Source organism: Bombina bombina, chromosome 2 (assembly GCF_027579735.1).
Source record: "Bombina bombina isolate aBomBom1 chromosome 2, aBomBom1.pri, whole genome shotgun sequence".
Lineage (NCBI taxonomy): Eukaryota > Metazoa > Chordata > Amphibia > Anura > Bombinatoridae > Bombina > Bombina bombina.
In genome coordinates, this window is record NC_069500.1 from 513,081,131 (window position 1) to 513,094,445 (window position 13,315).

At 39.4% G+C, this 13,315-nt stretch overlaps 1 protein-coding gene across 1 annotated transcript in view; it reads right to left on the reverse strand.

The window, feature by feature from the left end:
* Nucleotides 1–290: 290 nt before the first annotated feature.
* Nucleotides 291–13,315, reverse strand: part of RAB2B (RAB2B, member RAS oncogene family) — a 102,800-nt gene continuing 89,775 nt past the window's right edge. The window contains exons 4-8 of the mRNA XM_053702280.1: nt 1,826–1,908; nt 1,565–1,657; nt 1,365–1,476; nt 1,068–1,136; nt 291–975 (exon numbers count right to left, since the gene is read on the reverse strand). Of these exons, the coding sequence (XP_053558255.1) occupies nt 871–975; nt 1,068–1,136; nt 1,365–1,476; nt 1,565–1,657; nt 1,826–1,908 (462 nt within the window). The 3' untranslated portion in view covers nt 291–870. The remainder of the gene's footprint in view (nt 976–1,067; nt 1,137–1,364; nt 1,477–1,564; nt 1,658–1,825; nt 1,909–13,315) is intronic.

Below are 13,315 nucleotides of genomic sequence, written 5' to 3' on the forward strand. Positions count from 1 at the left end.
ACACTGGCTTTTTTTATAACACTATCAAATAATGACAGGTTTGAATTAATTGAATCCCCCGCTTTAAAATATTTGTTCCATGTGAAGGTATATTTTTTTATTAGTGTTAAATGATGGGGGGGGGTAAGCAAAAATAATGAAATTACATCACATTTTTCACTATGAATAATTGAAAATTTTACAGAGGATTCAGTTTTAAGTCCCTTTAAGTACATATATAATGCAGCAAGAATACGTTTTTAAACTTATAAAGTTTCATTGACTAAAATAATGAGTAGCTGATGAACTCATAAGATGGAGAATTTTTATTAACACGTTAAAATTGGAAACAAAAAAAAGGTACCTAACAACTTATAAAAAAATATATGTGTCATGGCACTCTCTATATATACAAATTAAAAAAAATGTTAAAATAAATTAAAGGCAATTTTAAAATCATGAAAAAAAGAAATAATTTACTTAACATAATAAAAAATTTAATTAAAAAAAGATAAAACAAAAAATTATATGCTTTTGCAGATAAATATAAAAGTTAAATAAATAGATAGCTTTATAGCTGTCCTCTTGATTTATCAGTCTTATCTGGTGTATATCATCCGAGGGTGACTGCACAAAAAATTCCACTGAACTCAATAACTGTTGTCAAATTGATCCTGGATAAGAAAATAATTGTGGTCACTTGCTTATTTAGTTGTGTTTGTAGTGATATTTAGCCGTTTTCAGTGTACAATGAGAAGAGCAGGTCAGCTGGAAGAGAAGGATATCAAAGAGCAAAAAGAGTGCAACAAGAGACAAAAGAGATGCGTGAAGAGATGTAGTGGACTTGGAAATGGACCATTGATGTTGCCTATCTTCACCATAGTATCCATTTCAACAGCACCCTGTATCTTTTCCACTTTCTGCCATGTTTTGTCGTATTCCACCCACTACAGGTTCATTTATTGACTGTTGGGGCCCAATCTTTATACCATTTGCCTTGAGGAAAACAAATAAAAATCAATTGTTTCGTCATAGGAGCTAGGGTGTAACCACTTTTGAACATACACTAAATATACTGACAGCCTTACCTCATTATTTACGTCAAAAAGTCCCTGCTGTATCTTCTTATATATTTCTTTGGCTGTGTCAATGAAGGCCTGTTAGTAATAGAGTATGAGAGAACATTTCAAAGAAGCTAAATGCTGTATAAGTGAAGCAATGAAAACAAGGTTTTAAAAGAAAAAGTTATACGGTTAAGGTGTGGGGATGGTTGGCATGGAGATAGAGAAAACTTTAGAAAAAAGATAGAGGAAAAAAAGTGTTAAACGAAAACAAGAGATAACCATGGTTACCAGCCCATACACAAGTACACTTGCCCTGCTCACCTCTTCAACATTGGCTGCAGTCTTGGCTGACGTTTCCATGAAAATAAGTCCATGTTCACGAGCAAAAGCTTCTCCCTCTTCTTTTGAAACATTTCTACGGGACCCCAAATCACTAAGGCAGATTGTTACAAAGCCAGTTAGGCTTGAGACAATAGCATCCCACAAAAGAAGTGTATAACTAAGCAAAATGCAGTTCTGACCTTTTGTTCCCAATAAGTATAATGACCATATTGGAACTTGAATGCTGCCGAGCATCTTCCAGCCATGAAGTCAGGTGATTAAATGTCTCCCGCCTAAGAAAGAGACTGAATTACAATGTTGTATGTTCAACTCAGCAAGTACGTATGGAAATGAAAGCTCAAAAAATCATGTGCTTAATCCTGCAGAAGACCACAACATTTTTCCCAAGGTACATATATCAGATTGTAAAATCTATTGGGCAGTAACCAAATGACTCTCACCTGGTGATGTCATACACTAGAAGAGCACCAGCAGCACCTCGATAATATGACCGTGTGATAGAACGGAATGATTCCTGTCCAGCCTGAGTGAAAAATGTGACAAACTGTAATTATAGTAAAAACACTTGCTAATCAATACAGTGTAAGCAAACCTGGACTGTTATTTATGAAAACATGCAATATAGAAACAGAGTATATAATTCTATAGGTTAGCTGTACAGTTTTATTTTACCCCCTTAACTGTCCGTTTAAGAGCTTCACAATAGACTCTGTAACTATGAAAGGCATCTGTTGTGAAGCCCTTAAAAAGGGCATTAAAGTCAACATTAAACTTAAATTGATTGGATAGAACATGACATTTTAAACAACTTTCCAATTTACTTTGCATAGTTCTCTTGGTATCATTTGTTAAAGAGTAATCCTAGATTGACTCAGGAGTGTGCACGTGTCTTCAGCCATCTGGCAGCAGCATTTGCAACATTGTTTATAGCCAATCTGCCAAAGACTGCTTAAGACATGTGCATACTCCTAAGCGCCCATCACCCTACCTACATTTACTCATCAACAGAAAGGTACCAAGAGAGCCAAGCAAATTTGATAATAGCAGTCATTTGGAAAGTGGTTTAAAATTACATTCTCTATCTGAATCATGAATTATTTATGTTGATTTTACCGTCCCTTTAATGAGATGCTCGCTACCCTTTGTTCTGGAAATTACAGCGCGGGTTTCACCGACAGTGGCGATACATTATAGAGAACGCACCAGGCTAGCAATCACAGAGATAGCACGACTGTCAGCGGGGTGCCCTCCATTAAATGTGAGGCTATTCAGCAACAGTACAGTAATAGTCAAATATGACTGTCAATACAATCACTGTCACAATGAATGTATACTTAAAATGGAAGTGAAGAAACTGGCATGCTGCAATGCATGCTGGTATCAGACTTACTGGCCTATCACTGGATGCCTCAGGAGTGAAGCAGTCCAGTAATGCTTAATAAAGTGCCCCAGAGTCATGTGATCATTGTGACAGTCAGTCATAATATGTATGGGTACTCTTAACAAGACAGCAGGTAATTCTGGTGAAAACAGTACCGAACCAAAATGCTAAAAACTACCTGTCACTTAAAGGGATAGTAACCCCAATTTTTTTATGATTCAGATAGAGCATGCAATTTTAACCAACTTTCTAATTTACTCCTTATATGATTTTTTCTTTGTTCTCGTGCTATCTTTATTTAAAAATCAGGAATGTAAGCTTAGGAGCCAGCCCATTTTTGGTTCAGAGCTAGGAGTCCCTTTCCATGAGAAGATTTCTTTTGTTTCAGTCCAGGCAGTCTTCATCTGTAAGGTATTTACTTACCGCTTTGAGCATGTTGGCTAATTATTGTTCCTTGTGGCAATGAAAGCAACGTGCGGCGGTGGATGCTCCGTCCGGAGTGTTACTGTGGGGGCCACCATCTTTACCGTAATGTCATCATGGCACAACATCACGGCTGCTTCGGGTGTGCTCATGCTCATCTTTCAAAGCCTCAGCCTTAATGTTGTGATCTACATCTTTGCTTACTGCAAACCCCATGAAGATTGTTGCTTCCATGTGAAGTTGTTTGTGCCTGTCTCCTACAACGTTAAACCTTAACCCCTTAATGACCAGACCATTTTTCAATTTTCTTACCCTTAAGGACAAGGGCTATTTTTACATTTCTGCAGTGTTTGTGTTTAGCTGTAATTTTCCTCTTACTCATTTACTGTACCCACACATATTATATATCTTTTTCTCGCCATTAAATGGACTTTCTAAAGATACCATTATTTTCATCATATCTTATAATTTAATATAAAAAATTATAAAATATCAGGGAAAAAAATGGAAAAACACACTTTTTCTAATTTTGACCCCCTATATCTATTACACATCTACAACTACCAAAAAAACACCCATGCTAAATAGTTTCTAAATGTTGTCCTGAGTTTAGAAATACCCAATGTTTACATGTTCTTTGCAAGTTATAGTGCAATAAGTACAAGTAGCACTTTGCTATTTCCAAACCACTTTTTTTTTCAAAATTAGCGATAGTTACATTGGAACACTGATATCTGTCAGGAATCCCTGAATATCCCTTGACATACATGTATATATATATATATATATATATATATTTTAGAAGACAACCCAAAGTATTGATCTAGGCCCATTTCGGTATATTTCATGCCACCATTTCACCGCCAAATGCGATCAAATAAAAATAATTGTTCACTTTTTCACAAATTTTGTAACAAAATTTAGGTTTCTCACTGAAATTATTTACAAACAGCTTGTGCAATGATGGCACAAATGGTTGTAAATGCTTCTCTGGGATCCCGTTTGTTCAGAAATAGCAGACATATATGGCTTTGGCGTTGCTTTTTGGTAATTAGAAGGCTGCTAAATGCTGCTGCGCATCACACACACGTTATGCCCAGCCGTGAAGGGGTTAATTAGGGAGCTTGTAGGGTTAATTTTAGTTTTAGTGTAGTGTAGTAGACAACCCCAAGTATTGATCTAGGCCCATATTGGTATATTTCATGCCACCTTTTCATCATGGTAAGCATAAATTCTGTTTTCTTTCCTAAAATATGGAGAGTCCACAACGTCATTCAATTACTAATGGGAACCAATACCCAAGCTAGAGGACACAGAATGAACAGGGAGGGAGAACAAGACAGACAGACCTAAACAGAAGGCACCGCCGCTTGAAGAACCTTCCAAAAGAGGCCTCAGCCGAGGTAAAAGTATAACATTTGGAAAAAGTATGCAGCCTTGCAAAGCTGTTCCACAGAAGCTTAATCTTTGAAAGCCCAAGAAGAGGAGACAGCCCTAGTGGAATGAGCTGTAATTCTCTCAGGAGGCTGCTGTCCAGCAGTCTCATAAGCAAAACGAATCATACTTCTCAACCAGAGGGAAAGAGGAGCATAAGTAGCCTTCTGACCCTTATGCTTTCCTTAGAAACAAACAAACAGGGCAGAAGACTGGCGAAAATCCTTAGGTTGCCTGTATGTAGAATTTTAGAGCACGCACAACATCCAAGTTGTGCAACAGACATTCTTTATGAGAAGGAACAACAATTTCCTGATTAATATTTATATCCGAAACTACTTTAGGAAGAAACCCCAATTTAGTACGAAGAACCGCCTAATCCACATGAAAGGCAAGGTAAGACAAATCACACTGCAAAGCCGAGAGTTCCGAAACTCTCCGAGCAGAAGAGAGAAAGCAATAAGAAACAAAACCTTCCAAGATAGCAACTTATCTATTAATGCATTGGCTCAAACGGAGCCTGCTGCAAAACTCTTAAAACAAGGTTAAGAATCCAAGGAGGAGCAACAGGTTTACACACAGGCCTGATTCTGACCAGGGCCTGACAACAAGATTGAACAGCTGGCACATCCGCCAGACGCTTGTGTAACTAAATAGATAATGTGAAAATCTGACCTTTCAGATACTGACAATTCTTTCTCCAGACCTTCCTGGAGAAAAGAAAAAATTCTAGGAATCCTGACCCTACTCCAAGGGTAGCCCTTAGATTCACACCAATAAAGGTATTTACGCCATACCTTATTGAAAAATGTTTGAGTAACGGGCTTGCGAGCCTGGATCATGGTCTCAATGACCGATTTAGAAAATCCAGGCTTAGACAGAACTAAGCATTCAAGCTCCAAGCAGTCCGCTTCAGAGAAATGAGATTTGGATGGAGGAATGGACCCCGAGTTGGAAGGTCCTTCCTCAGAGGCAACCTCCAAGGCGGCCGAGAAGACATCTTCACTAGGTCTGCATACCAGATCCTGCGAGACCCTGCAGGAGCTATTAGAATTACAGATGCTCTCACTTTTTTGATACAAGCAATAACTCGTGGAAGGAGCGCAAATGGAGGAAACAGGTATGCTAGACCAAGATTCCAAGGAACCACCAGAGCATATATCAGAGGAGGATCTCTTGACCTTGAACCGTACCTTGGAAGCTTAGCGTTCTGATGAGACGCTATCAGATCCAACTTTGGCACCCCCCATTTCAGGGTTAACCTGGAGAACACCTCCGGATGGAGAGCCCACTCCCCGGGATGAAATATCTGTCTGCTCAGGAAATCCGCTTCCCAGTTGTCCAGTCCAGGAATGTGGATGGCAGATAGACAACAATTGTGAGCTTCCTCCCACTGAATAATCCGTGCCACCTCCTTCATGGCGGTTGATGTAAGCCACTAAGGTGATGTTGTCCGACTGAAAACTGATAAACCAGGCTAAGGACAATTGAAGCCAAGCCATCAGAGCATTGTAAATCGCTCTAAACTCCAAGATATTTATGGGGAGAGCAGACTCCTTCCGAGTCCATATTCCCTGCGCCTTTGTACGAGTCCCAGACTGCTCCCCAGCCTAGCAGGATGGCGTCCATGGTCACAATCACCATGGAAGGTCTCCGGAAGCATATGCCCTGAGACAGATGTTTCTGAGAAAGCCACCACGGGAGAGAGTCTCTTGTCGACTGGTCTAGATCTATCCTCTGAGACAGATATGAATGGTCTCCGTTCCATTGTCTGAGCATGCATAATTACAGAGCTCTTAAATGGAATCTAGCAACAGGAATGATGTCCATGGAAGCGACCATCAGACCAATTACCTCCAGACATTGAGCCACTGATGGCCGAACAGTAGACTGAAGAGAGAGAGGGGCAAGGAGAGAATTTTGGATTTTCTGACCTCCGTCAGAGAAATTTTCATAGCTAGGGAATCTATTATTTATTTATTTCTAAAATATTTTACCAGGAAGGATACATTGAGATTTCTCTCATTATGGTCCCTAAGAAAACCACCCTTGTAGCTGGAACAAGGGAACTCTTTTCCAGATTCACTTTCCAACTGTGGGAACGTAGAGAAATACAAGATCAAGATCTCTGTATGAGAGTTTGCTTGTTGAAAAGATGGTGCCTGAACCAATATGTCGTCCAGGTATGGCACCACGGCAATTCCCAGAGACCTGATCACTGCCAAGAGAGCCCCCAGAACCTTTGAGAAAATTCTCGGAGCTGTGGCAAGGCCAAACAGAAACCACAAACTGAAAGTGTTTGTCTAGAAAGGCGAATCCCAGGAATTTGTGATGATCCCTGTGGATGGGAACATGAAGATACGCGTCATTCAGGTCTATAGTAGTCAGGAACTGACCCTCTTCAACCAAAGGAAGAATGGAACAAATGGTTTACATTTTGAAGGATGGTACCCTGAGAAACTTGTAGAGGCACTTTAGGTCTAAAATGGGTCGAAAAGTTCCCTCTTTTTTTGGGAACCACGAACAAATTTGAATAGAATCCTAGACCCTGTTCCCTTACTGGAACTGGAACAATCACTCCCAGGGAGGAAAGGTCCTGAACGCAGTTCAAGAATGCCTCTCTTTTTACCTGGTCAGCAGATAATCTTGAGAGGTGGAATCTGCCCCTGGGAGGGAAAGCTTTGAATTTTATTTTCTAACCCTAACATACTATGTCCACAAAGCAGCACAAAAGAAGAGGTGCACTCGTAGTCATGGGTGTCAATAAAAAAAAAACTTTATTGCAGAATTCTTAAAACATCCTTAGCAAAGGAAGATAAACAAACAATGTTCAAGTGGCAATGTGAGTGGTGAGAACTCCACAGCCCAAGGATCTGAGACATCTTGTCTCCACGCTTGACAAAACAGGGAAAGTCTGCCCCCCACTTGATCCGAACTCAGACCGGGGGCCGACCCTTCATGCTGACTTAGACTCAGATGAGGGTTTCTTTAAATGCTTCCCCTTATTTCAAGACTTATTGGGCTTTCAAGAAGACTTGGACTGCTCTTGCTTGGAAGAGTAAGACTTTTGACCTTTGAAGTTACGAAAGGAACGAAAATTACTTTGACATCCTTTGATGTAATATTTTCCACCCGTAATATAAGAAATTATTTCTTACAGACCAGGTCCTAACAAGGTCTTCCCCTTGTAAGAAAGCGCCAGAAGCTTGGACTTAGAGGTAAAATCACCTGACCAAGATTTTAGCCACAATGCCCTGCGGGCTACGACAGTGAAGCCAGACATCTTGGCTCCCAGTCTAATAACTTGCATGTTAGCATTAGAAATAAAAGAATTGGCTAGTTTGAGAGCCTTAATCCTATCTTGTATCTCCTCCAATGGAGTCTCTACTAAAACTGATTAAGACAAGGCGTAGCAACAATAAGATGCTGCACTTGCTACTGTGGCAATACAAACTGCAGGTTGCCATTGAAGACCTTGCTGAACATATATTTTCTTTAAATAAGCTTCCAGCTTTTTGTCCAAGGGATCCTTAAAGGAGCAGATATCCTCTATAGGGATCGTAGTTCTCTTAGCCAGAGTATAAATAACCCCTTCTACTTTAGGCACTGTGCGCCATGAATCTTTAATGGAGTCAGCAACAGGAAATATCTTTTTAAAGACGGCGGAGAAAGGTATCCCTGGCTTCTCCCATTCCTGAGAAATAATCTCCGTCACGCGGTCTGGAACAGGAAACATCTCCACAGAGGAAGGAACATCATAGTATTTATTAAGTTTGCTAGATTTTTTTTAGGGTTGACAACGACAGTTATCAGAGTCGATCAAAATAGCCAATACCTCCTTTAACAGTACACAAAGGTGTTCAAGCTTAAATCTTAAGTTAAAGTGTCAGTAAACCTAAAAAAACATAATTTATGTAAGAACTTACCTGATAAATTCATTTCTTTCATATTAGCAAGAGTCCATGAGCTAGTGACGTATGGGATATACATTCCTACCAGGAGGGGCAAAGTTTCCCAAACCTCAAAATGCCTACAAATACACCCCTCATCACACCCACAAATCAGTTTAACGAATAGCCAAGAAGTGGGGTGATAAAAAAAAAGTGCGAAAGCATAAAAAATAAGGAATTTGAATAATTGTGCTTTATACAAAAAAATCATAACCACCACAAAAAAGGGTGGGCCTCATGGACTCTTGCTAATATGAAAGAAATGAATTTATCAGGTAAGTTCTTACATAAATTATGTTTTCTTTCATGTAATTAGCAAGAGTCCATGAGCTAGTGACGTATGGGATAATGAATACCCAAGATGTGGATCTTCCACGCAAGAGTCACTAGAGAGGGAGGGATAAAATAAAGACAGCCAATTCCGCTGAAAAATAATCCACACCCAAAACAAAGTTTAAATCTTATAATGAAAAAAAACTGAAATTATAAGCAGAAGAATCAAACTGAAACAGCTGCCTGAAGTACTTTTCTACCAAAGACTGCTTCTGAAGAAAAAAACACATCAAAATGGTAGAATTTAGTAAAAGTATGCAAAGAAGACCAAGTTGCTGCTTTGCAAATCTGATCAACCGAAGCTTCATTCCTAAATGCCCAGGAAGTAGAGACTGACCTAGTCGAATGAGCTGTAATCCTTTGAGGCGGAGTTCTACCCGACTCAACATAAACATGATGAATCAAAGACTTTAACCACGATGCCAAAGAAATGGCAGAAGCCTTCTGACCTTTCCTAGAACCAGAAAAGATAACAAATAGACTAGAAGTCTTTCGGAAATCTTTAGTAGCTTCAACATAATATTTCAAAGCTCTAACTACATCCAAAGAATGCAAAGATCTTTCCTTAGAGTTCTTAGGATTAGGACACAATGAAGGAACTACAATTTCTCTACTAATGTTGTTAGAATTCACAACCTTAGGTAAAAATTTAAATGAAGTTCGCAAAACCGCCTTATCCTGATGAAAAATCAGAAAAGGAGACTCACAAGAAAGAGCAGATAATTCAGAAACTCTTCTAGCAGAAGAGATGGCCAAAAGAAACAAAACTTTCCAAGAAAGTAATTTAATATCCAGCGAATGCATAGGTTCAAACGGAGGAGCTTGAAGAGCCCCCAGAACGAAATTCAAACTCCAAGGAGGAGAGATTGACTTAATGACAGGTTTTATACGAACCAAAGCCTGTACAAAACAATGAATATCAGGAAGATTAGCAATCTTTCTGTGAAAAAGAACAGAAAGAGCAGAGATTTGTCCTTTCAAGGAACTTGCAGACAAACCTTTATCCAAACCATCCTGAAGAAACTGTAAAATTCTAGGAATTCTAAAAGAATGCCAGGAAAAATGATGAGAAGAACACCAAGAAATGTAAGTCTTCCAGACTCGATAATATATCTTCCTAGATACAGATTTACGAGTCTGTAACATAGTATTAATTACAGAGTCAGAGAAACCTCTATGACTGAGAATCAAGCGTTCAATCTCCATAACTTGTAATTTAAGGATTTGAGATCCTGATGGAAAAAAGGACCTTGCGATAGAAGGTCTGGTCTTAACGGAAGAGTCCACGGTTGGCAAGTAGCCATCCGGACAAGATCCGCATACCAAAACCTGTGAGGCCATGCTGGAGCCACCAGCAGAACAGACGAACGCTCCTTTAGAATCTTGGAAATCACTCTTGGAAGAAGAACTAGAGGCGGAAATATATAGGCAGGATGATACTTCCAAGGAAGTGACAATGCATCCACTGCTTCTATGAGAAGCCATCAGATCTATTTCTGGAAGTCCCCACATTTGAACAATCTGAAGAAATACCTCTTGGTGAAGAGACCACTCGCCCGGATGTAATGTCTGGCGACTGAGATAATCCGCTTCCCAATTGTCTATACCTGGGATATGAACCGCAGAAATTAGACAGGAGCTGGATTCCGCCCAAACAAGTATTTGAGATACTTCTTTCATAGCCAGAGGACTGCGAGTCCCTCCTTGATGATTGACATATGCCACGGTTGTGACATTGTCCGTCTGAAAACAAATGAATGACTCTCTCTTTAGAAGAGGCCATGACTGAAGAGCTCTGAAAATCGCACGGAGTTCCAAAATGTTGATTGGTAATCTCGCCTCCTGAGAATCCCAAACCCCTTGTGCTGTCAGAGACCCCCATACAGCTCCCCAACCTGTCAGACTTGCAGTCCAGGTCGGAAGAACAAAAGAAGCCCCCTAAACTAAACAATGGTGGTCTGTCCACCACATCAGAGAGTGTCGTACAATCGGTTTTAAAGATATTAATTGCGATATCTTTGTATAATCCCTGCACCACTGGTTCAGCATACAGAGCTGAAGAGGTCGCATGTGAAAACGAGCAAAGGGGATCGCGTCCGATGCAGCAGTCATAAGACCTAGAATTTCCATGCATAAGGCTACCGAAGGGAATGATTGAGACTGAAGGTTTCGACAAGCTGAAACCAATTTCAGACGTCTTTTGTCCGTCAGCGACAGAGTCATGGACACTGAATCTATCTGGAAACCTAAAAAGGTTACCCTTGTCTGAGGAATCAACGAACTCTTTGGTAAATTGATCCTCCAACCATGTTCTCGAAGAAACGATACAAGTTGATTCGTATGAGATTCTGCTAAAAGTGAAGACTGAGCAAGTACCCAGATATCGTCCAAATAAGGAAATACCACAATACCCTGTTCTCTGATTACAGATAGAAGGGCACCGAGAACCTTTGTAAAAATCCTTGGAGCTGCTGCTAGGCCAAACGGCAGAGCCACAAACTGGTAATGCTTGTCTAGGAAAGAGAATCTCAGAAACTGATAGTGATCTGGATGAATCGGAATATGCAGATATGCATCTTGTAAATCTATTGTGGACATATAATGCCCTTGCTGAACAAAAGGCAGAATAGTCCTTATAGTTACCATTTTGAATGTTGGTATCCTTACATAACGATTCAATATTTTTAAATCTAGAACTGGTCTGAAGGAATTCTCCTTCTTTGGTACAATGAAGAGATTTGAGTAAAACCCCAGCCCCTGTTCCAGAACTGGAACTGGCACAATTACTCCAGCCAACTCTAGATCTGAAACACATTTCAGAAATGCTTGAGCCTTCACTGGATTTATTGGGACACGGGAAAGAAAAAATCTTCTTGCAGGAGGCCTTATCTTGAAGCCTAATCTGTACCCTTGTGAAACAATGTTCTGAATCCAAAGATTGTGAATCGAATTGATCCAAATTTCTTTGAAAAAACGTAATCTGCCCCCTACAAGCTGGGCTGGAATGAGGGCCGCACCTTCATGTGGACTTGGGAGCTGGCTTTGGCTTTCTAAAGGGCTTGGATTTATTCCAGACTGGAGATGGTTTCCAAACTGATACTGTTCCTGTAGGGGAAGGATCAGGCTTTCGTTCCTTATTATGACGAAAGGAACAAAAACGATTAGCGGACCTAAATTTACCTTTAGATTTTTTATCCTGCGGTAAAAAAGTTCCTTTCCCCCCAATAACAGTTGAAATAATAGAATCCAACTGTGAACCAAATAATTTATTACCCTGGAAAGAAAGGGAAAGCAAAGTTGACTTAGAAGACATATCAGCATTCCAAGTTTTAAGCCATAAAGCTCTTCTAGCTAAAATAGCTAAAGACATATACCTGACATCAACCCTAATGATATCAAAGATGGCATCACAAATAAAGTTATTAGCATGTTGAAGAAGATTAACAATGCTATGAGTATTATGATCTGTTACTTGTTGTGCTAAAGCTTCTAACCAGAAAGTTGAAGCTGCAGCAACATCCGCCAAAGATATAGCAGGTCTAAGAAGATTACCTGAACATAAGTAAGCTTTTCTTAGAAAGGATTCAATTTTCCTATCTAAAGGATCCTTAAAGGAAGTACTATCTGCGTAAGGAATAGTAGTACGTTTAGCAAGAGTAGAGATAGCCCCATCAACCTTAGGGATTTTGTCCCAAAACTCTAATCTGTCAGATGGCACAGGATATAATTGCTTAAACCGTTTAGAAGGAGTAAATGAATTACCCAGATTATTCCATTCCCTGGAAATTACTTCAGAAATAGCATCAGGGACGGGAAAAACCTCCGGAATAACTACAGGAGGTTTAAAAACCGTATTCAAACGTTTAGATTTAGTATCAAGAGGACCAGACTCCTCTATTTCTAATGCAATTAAGACTTCTTTAAGTAAAGAACGAATAAATTCCATTTTAAATAAATAAGAAGATTTATCAGTATCAATCTCTGAAACAGAACCTTCTGAACCAGAAAAATCAGTATCAGAAACAGAATCAGAATGATGATGTTCGTTTAAAAAGTAATCTGAAACATAAGAAGTTTTAAAAGACCTTTTACGTTTACTGGAAGGAGGAATAACAGACATAGCCTTCTTAATAGATTTAGAAACAAAATCTCTTATGTTAACAGGGACACCCTGAATATTAGATGTTGATGGAACAGCAACAGGTAATGGAACATTACTAAAGGAAATATTATCTGCATTAGAAAGTTTGTCATGACATTCATTACAAACAACAGCCGGAGAAACAGTTACCACAAGTTTACAACAAATACACTTAACTTTGGTAGATCCAGCATCAGGCAGCGATTTTCCAGAAGTAGCTTCTGATTCAGGGTCAATCTGAGACATCTTGCAATATGTAATAGAAAAA